The following is an 8,054-nucleotide window of genomic DNA, read 5'->3' as shown; positions in this document are numbered from 1 at the left end:
TATTAACTAATTTATGTACACACAAAATATCGGGAATGATAAACACAAGAAACAAAATTATATAATAATAAAAATAATCATTTATTTCAGACTTGCGTCCATATCTGCATACATTACATTACAATATATAGGTTCTGCTTATTTCAAAAGAAATCACAAAGTTTTGTATTTTTTTAATAAATTTTTAACTTACTGCACAATTGTCACTAAGAACCCAGGGTTACTCTCCGTGAAGGTGAGAAACCATTTAAAATAAAAATTTAAAACAAACAATTAAAATGTAGCCGGGACCGACGCCATAATCATAAGATACCCACAAATCTAAAAAAGTATTCATTTCTTGGGTGAAAGTTGCTTTTTGTTAACTATTTCAAATGATATAAGAAAAACCACAATTATAGTACCTAGCTTAAACTATAATTGTGTTTTTTTTTTATATCATCATCTGCAATCATCTTAATATCCCAGATGTGAGACTCAGCTAAATCGATTTTTACCTTTCGTGTGCACCTAGATATATGTCACATTTCAAAAGATATCCTTAGAGTCGGTTTAACGCGAGTAAGTATGTACTATGTATTGAACGTACCAATGCTGAAACGAATTCAGGGTTCAACTCTTGCGGCATGAGCGCTGACTGAAAGTCTGCATCGTTCGGCGGCTGAAATGTTGTGAAAATACACATACATACATACATACAATCACGTTTTTATTCCTTGCGGAGTACTAGCCAACAGTCTTGAAGAGACTGCTAGGCCACATTTAGCTATTTGGCTTGATGATAGAATTGAGATTCAAATAGTGACAGGTTGCTTGCCCATCGCCTGAAAAATAATCCCAAGTTTATAAGCCTATGCCTTAATCGCCTTATAGGACATCCATGGGAAAGATATGGAGTGGTCCTATTCTTCTTTTTATTGGCGTCGAATACCACACGAATATACACAGATTAATAAAAATAAATCATGTTTAAGTTATTTGCAAATCTTGTCTACACTCATAGAAAACTTGTTATATTTCGTTTAGAAATTTTCAGGGTACACAATGTCTATTTGTAGGTATAAAATGCTTCTCTATCTCTCTCCCATGGATGTCGTAAAAGACGACTAAGGTAAATGCTGACTCTGATAACCCCACAAAAGATATAGACGTGATTATATGATTTAATGAAATGCACGTACCTGTATAGATTTGTCTATTCATAAAATTAAAAAAGCATATCTATGTTTTATAATGGTCTGATGTTCTCATAAAAGGTCAAGTCAGGTCAGGTACCCTAATTTACTAGAAGAAATATATTAATTCCATATTACTCACATTTTGATGAGCATGAACGCTTAAAAAAACGACACACAAAGTTATAAAACAGAACATATTTGACATATACATATCGCTAAAACCCTAAAATAGTGTAAGAGAAATAATGTTATCATTTTATAGTTGAGTAGAAAAATTTTTGATCAAAAATATTTTTATGGCGGGTGTAAAATTTATTCTTTAATGTAAATATTGAAAGCAAAATGTGGTGAAAATGTGGTGGTGCCTACTGCTTGTGGTTTCAGTTGTGAACGGAGAATTCGAAAGTATCGTAAGTTTCTATTTTTATTTTTATATGTGCCGTGTGGTTCCCGGCACCAATACAAAAAAGAATAGAACCACTCCATTTCTTTCCCATGGATGTCGCAAAAGGCGACTAAGGGATAGGCTCACAAACTTGGGATTCTTTTTTAGGCGATGGGCTAGCAACCTGTTACTATTTGAATCTCAATTCTATCATTAAGCCAAATAGCTGAACGTGGCCATTCAGTCTTTTCAAGACTGTTGGCTCTGTCTACCCCGCAAGAGATAGATAGACGTGACTATATGTATGTATATTCTATTTTTATATAAATGACGTTTATTCTTTCATTCATATAATATATCTAGGGGTAGGGAGAGCCAGCAGTCTTGAAAGACTGACAGGCCACGTTCAGCTGTTAGGTTTAATGATAGAAATGAGATTCAAATAGTGACAGGTTGTTAGCCCATCGCCTAAATGAAGAATCTTAAGATTATATGGCTATCTCTTAGTTCCCTTTTACGATATCCATGAGAATTGGTGCCAGGAACCGCACGGAATCAATGATGTGTTCCTTAAAACCGGAATATAATCTACCATTAATAAATTGTGAGCAATTGAGCATAGGTATTTAGTAGGTCTGAGAATCGACCTACATCTATGTGTCATACCCCTTAGTTATAAGAGTTATCCACCCTTAAAAAATTTTTCAACTAGAAATAATTTCAAAGTTATTTATATGGCAAAACAATGTTTGCCGGGATAGCTAGTAAACGAACATACATATACATATTATGGTTGTATACACACGGGATGGAATTTCAATTAAAGTGTTTGTTTTCTATTAATTAACTGCGGTTTACTTTTGAGAGGAGCCACTTCTACGGGCTAACGTTAGGTTACTCTATCTTCTATAGAGAATACATACATATAATCACGTCTTTATCCCTTGCGGAGTAGATAGAACCAAAAAGTTCCGAAAATACCGATAGGTAACGTTCAGCTGTTTGGCTTAATGATAGAATAGAGATTCAAAAAGTGACAGGTTGCTAGCCCATCGCCTCAAAGAAGAATCTCAAGTGTATAAGTCCTCATACGAATATAATCTTAGTTTATAGTTTAATTTATCGAGAAACACAGTCAAAAGCTACATTATAGAATTTTGCAACTTGTGTAACCATGATCAAATAAGTAACGGTAAGATTCCCCAAGGTTACGGGTCTGATAGGAATCGATGTGTGGATTAATTTAATAATAAATTTAATGAAATACATATTTAAGCTTTCAGCAGAAGAATCTAGAAGTAAGAGAGATGTGGGAGGGACACTGAATATACAAACCAACCATGCTCAGCCGATACATGCAGACGTGAAGCCTGAGGCAGTAGATGTTACTGAGAAGGTCAGTTCGATTTCTTCTGTTCTGTTCTGCGTTTTCTCACCGATAATTACTTTGATGAAATAAAGGAACAAGTTTACAAACCACAATCGTTCCAATTTTTATCATAATTCTTCATAAAAATACGGAACTTCCAATATTTTGAACATTATTCTTCGTAAAAAAATTTTTTTCGTGCACGAGTAGGTACGACTCACGCTTGACCGTTTTTATTTAATACCTTAAAGTTCTCGTATACGGCAAGAAAAGGTCAAAACTTAGAGAGATCGGCTTAAGTTTGACCCTGAGAATTGACAAGAAACTTTGTTAGGCAAAAACCAATAGAGGTAAGGGAACGTCTTTTGTACTTAGAGGGCGCATTTGCTAGAGGGACTCAGTTAAAAAATTGAGAGAAAATGTTGTGAACTTATATTAAAAATTTCCGCTAGTTAAAGAGTAAGTAAAATACGTAAACTAATTATATCAAAACTAAAATGGAATACAATTTTAGTTTGAGAATATTTTTTACTTTCAAATATTTTGTCTTCTTCTTCTATTAATCTAAAAAGAGATGATTTATAATCGAACGTTTTTTTTACGTATTTAGTTAACTTTTATTAGTAAATTCCTTTTAAAGGTCCTTCGCGTCTGTGCTCTACCTTAGACCGAATTTCCCTACCATCAGTTAGTCCCAACAAAATGCTAGATTATCATACAAAACAGTACACTGTTCAATATGTATTATCCATGTAACGCTCCGTGCCAGCTGTTCGCCGCAAACGTAGACCTCGCGATATGTTATGATTTTATTTTACAAACATTCGCTTAACTACCGTTTTTATCTTTAAATACTGCATTGAATTATCTCATGCTCAGGAGTTCAAGCTTCACAAACATAATACCTGCATTCATATAAAATGTATTCTTCTTTCTCCTGGCGTTGGCCCTGTTCATAAGGTTTCCTTTCTAGAAAGAAAAACTTGATTTAAATCTCATTATCTTGATTTTGAAACTACAAGCCGAAGCGACTTCTTGGAATGATTCATTGTCAGAAAAATACTTGTTAATTTTGTGTTTAAATGAGAAGACTAAGATGAAAAGAATGCTTTTAAAAATTATCTTGACTTGCAGGCCAAACGACGAGTTTTAACTTCATTTTCTTTGCTCGCTCGCTCATTCGTTCTAATTACGCGCTCTATGTTAAAACCGACTCTGTCGCTAAAAGTCCTAAGACGAAACAATGTCGTATTTACGTCTACTCTCAAGTTTGAGCTGTCTTTGTGAAGATATTTTGTTGATCGTTCGACCCGCGCCCTACTTTATTACTTGTTTAAACAAGTTCCTTTGAAAATGTTGTACTATTTCGGAGATCAAATAATTTTTTCAGCCGTGTCCGAAAACGGGAAACGTGCCGTCTAAAATTGAACCTGGCTCAGTTTTTAAGGTAGGTAAATAAAGAAATTCCTAAACAAGCAAATATTAAAAAAATAGAATTAATTAATCCTTCAATCAGAGAAGATACATTTTCTAATTGCGCTTGCTTTATCAGTTTAAATGATAAATCAAGGATGGTTGATGGTATTTTGTTGGATTCAAAGCTCTGTCCTCTAAATCTAAATATTCGATAATTGGTTAAATAACCTTTTTCTAATTTAATTTTATTTCAATTTCAATACCTTTTTGTAAATTTTTTTTTATTATTATAAAATAATTAATATTAGTTTAAATTATTTAATTAGGTATATTTATTATTAGTACTTTTCTGATTAATTATAAACAATTGTATGTAATATTTATAAACAAATTTTTCTAACCTCTTAATTTATTTTCTTCAAGATCTTAGTCGAGTCTTATATCATTTCAAGTAATTTAGGGAGGAAGACCTTTTAAAAAGTTAAGAATACGTTGGTAAGGAAAACTGTACTCACCAACCTCTTAATAAATTATATAAAAATATTCAAAATAAAGATTGTTGAAAACCCACTAATGATAGGCCACTTCAAAAGCAAAATATGTCTTCTCTGCCTACCCCTACGGGAAAGAGGTATGCCTATAGCTAAATCGCGGTATTCTCATTCAAAACGTACCTACATGCATACCTACGTGCCGTGTGGTTCCCGGCACCAATACAAAAAAGAATAGGACCACTCCATCTCTTTCCCATGGATGTCGTAAAAGGCGACTAAGGGATAGGTTTACAAACTTGGGATTCTTTTTAGGCGATGGGCTAGCAACCTGTCACTATTTGAATCTCAACTCTATCATTAAGCCAAATAGTTGAACGTGGCCATTCAGTCTTTTAAAGACTGGTGGCTCTGTCTACTCCGCAAGGGATAAAGACGTGATATGTATGTATGTATACCTAAATATCATCACCCTACAGAATCATCGGCCTCGCAAAGACTGAAAGGCCACGTTCCGCTGTGTGGCTTAATGATGGAAATGACATTTCAATAGTGACAGGTTGCTATTCTATCGCTTAAAAGAACAAACCCAAGTTTATTAGCCTATTCCTTAGCCTCCTTTTACTATATCCATAGGAAAGATATGGAGTAGTCCTATACTTAAGTTCAATATCTGTCTTTGTTACAGGTGACTCCGCCGAAAGACGCCGTCTACGAATTAAAGTCACTCAGAAAATCTTTACCTCTGACTGACACCTTGGAACTCATCAGAAGTATAAGCCGAGTGACCACGTTGACAGTATTACTCGTGTCAGCTATAGTCGAGTTCTTCCCGCTGATACAACATCTGTATTACATCGGCCATTTGTTCTTGTCGTCGTAATTATAATTCTAATGATTTAGTACCTTGAGTATTTCTTTTTTGAAAATTAATGTTTCGATGCGATGTTATAAAAGCGTAATAATATTTTTAATATTAAGTAAATATACAATTATAATATATATTAAAAATATATATAGGTCCACTCCATCTCTTTCCCATGGATGTCGTAAAAGGCGACTAAAGGGCAGGCTAATAAACTTGGGATTCTTCTTTTAGGCGATGCAACCTGTCACTATTTGAATCTCGATTCCATCATTAAGCTTCACAGCTGAACATGGATTTCAGATTTATCAAGACTATTTGACTCTGTCTTCCTCACAAGGGATATAGACGTCACATTAATAACAATAGTACTAACTTTAGGGCAGAAAACTTGAGCGGCACAAATAAAGTCATTTATTGTGAACACGAAAAGGATAGACAATAAAACATCGGATATGAAGTACATTATTAATAAATAATGAACCGCTGACCTCAAAACATTTGCCGGGGCGAAACTGACCCAAATCCAGCTGAGTTAGGGTCCGGGCAAGCAAAAACTTGACCAGATAGTTCATTTAACTTATTGACTTATCAACCCAGAGGGGATTATGATAAAATTGATGTTAATTTGAAAGGTCTTTTAAAAATTTTGTGACGTTTATAAGTGATATCTTGTATCTATCCAATTTTGAAAATAAATCTATTCTATTTTAAAAAAGAATATTTTTCTGTTTGCTCAGCTGGTTGACTGGTGGAGAATGTCAAACGGCATTAAGTCCGCCTTTTGTACATTTTTTTTTTGTGCAATAAAGTTTTAAATAAATATTTCTGGAGAGGTGTCCGCGGTGCGTCTTTTTGACCGAAATCCATGATTGGGTGAGTTAGGTTTTTGCACGAAGCGACTCATGAACCAACTGACTTCTGCAACCTTTACAGGGCAACCTAACTCTTCTTGGATCGTGGTTACACATTCAGTTTCCAAATTGTGCAGGTTTCCTCATGATGTTTTCCCTCACCGTGAAAGCATCGGTTGGCACTCGAACTACTTCGGGTCTAGCATTTCTGTCGCGCGATATAATATCGCTGTTTCGCTTTTTATTATGACAGGAAACGGGACAGCGACAGTTTATCGCGCGATAAAAATGTCATCGCGCGTGCCATGCTAGCGCCGCTGGTATCGTACACCGACAAGAATTTATGACGTCATTTACAGAAACAATTAGCATTTAATCAATCCCACTTACTGTATTTCACCTTACAGTTAGCCTCGAAGTAAGTTCGAGACATGTGTTACGAGATACTAACTCAGCGGTACTATAATATTTTATAATAAATACTTATATAGATAACCATCCAAGACCCAGGCCAATCAGAAAAAGTTCTTTCCTCATCATGCCCTAGCCGGGATTCGAACCCGGGACCTCCGGTGTCACAGACAAGCGTACTACCGCTGCGCCACAGAGGCCGTCGTCATAGAAATGATGAAAATGTTTTGAAAATATTTAAACTTTATATAAAACAAGTAAAGGCTGTTTAAAATCGATTAAGAAAGTAATCAAGCCATCACAACTTGGATTTTAATAATAAAGCGATAGCGAGTGCGATAGTGAATATGTTAAATGATATAGACGTTATGAAAAATGGTGTTTTTAAATTTATTTAAATGGTATGAGATTACACTTTTACTTTTTTTGCCTCAGTGCTATCAATTGGCAGTAAGTATGTTTGTCTTAATTTACGTTTACTTATCTATCAGATTCTTCTGGGGACGTTTTTTATATTTCATAAACTAATTAGTTACTTACTTCCTTTCATACTTACCTAATTCCATGAAATGTATTATATTTATAATTTTGTTTCATTTCAGAATGAACATTTAATAAGTATTAACCAAATAGCAAATGCCAAAGCTAGAAATAAATTAATACCAACGAATACTCAAAAGCAACCTATTAAAGTAACACCAATACATATTGTGCCCCAACCTCTTATACCAAGGAAGAAATTAATTCTTAATTCTTTTGATTCCTTGAAACTGAAAAACGCTGTTATAAATAGCAAACAACATGAAGCTGTAAAAGTTGATTACGAAACGCCAAGTCATAATGTAGATGAAAATAAAAGCGTTAAAACGAATATCAACTTAGAACACGATGAGAAAGAAAAATTAGAGTTTTTTGAAGATGAAGATATTGACGATTTAGATTCGAAATCAAAAACTAATGATGCGAAGAATTTAAAATCTCTTGATTCAAGTAGTAAAGTAAACAGTACTGCAAAAGCTCAATCCCAAAACCACGAACGTCGAAGGCATAAAACGAAAATGAAAGGAAAAATTGTGAATGAGAAA

General features: G+C 34.2%; 1 protein-coding gene across 1 annotated transcript; it reads left to right on the top strand.

The window, feature by feature from the left end:
• Positions 1-2,821: 2,821 nt before the first annotated feature.
• On the top strand, positions 2,822-5,722 carry LOC132903502 (uncharacterized). Its single transcript, XM_060951917.1, has 2 exons — positions 2,822-2,959; positions 5,528-5,722. Exons 1-2 carry the CDS (start codon positions 2,822-2,824, stop codon positions 5,720-5,722), a joined length of 333 nt encoding a protein of 110 aa, XP_060807900.1.
• The last annotated feature ends 2,332 nt before the right edge of the window (positions 5,723-8,054 follow it).

The sequence above is a fragment of the Amyelois transitella genome, chromosome 27 (assembly GCF_032362555.1).
Source record: "Amyelois transitella isolate CPQ chromosome 27, ilAmyTran1.1, whole genome shotgun sequence".
NCBI classification, from domain to species: Eukaryota; Metazoa; Arthropoda; class Insecta; order Lepidoptera; family Pyralidae; genus Amyelois; species Amyelois transitella.
The sequence above is the reverse complement of the archived record's forward strand: the minus strand, read 5'-3'. Positions and strand labels throughout refer to the sequence as shown.

Excerpts from the sequence above, each read along its gene's own strand:
- LOC132903502 (XM_060951917.1), top strand. The coding sequence starts at position 2,822 with ATGAAATACATATTTAAGCTTTCAGCAGAAGAATCTAGAAGTAAGAGA. Across the intron at positions 2,960-5,527 it reads CAGTAGATGTTACTGAGAAG|GTGACTCCGCCGAAAGACGC; the intron begins GTCAGTTCGATT and ends TCTTTGTTACAG.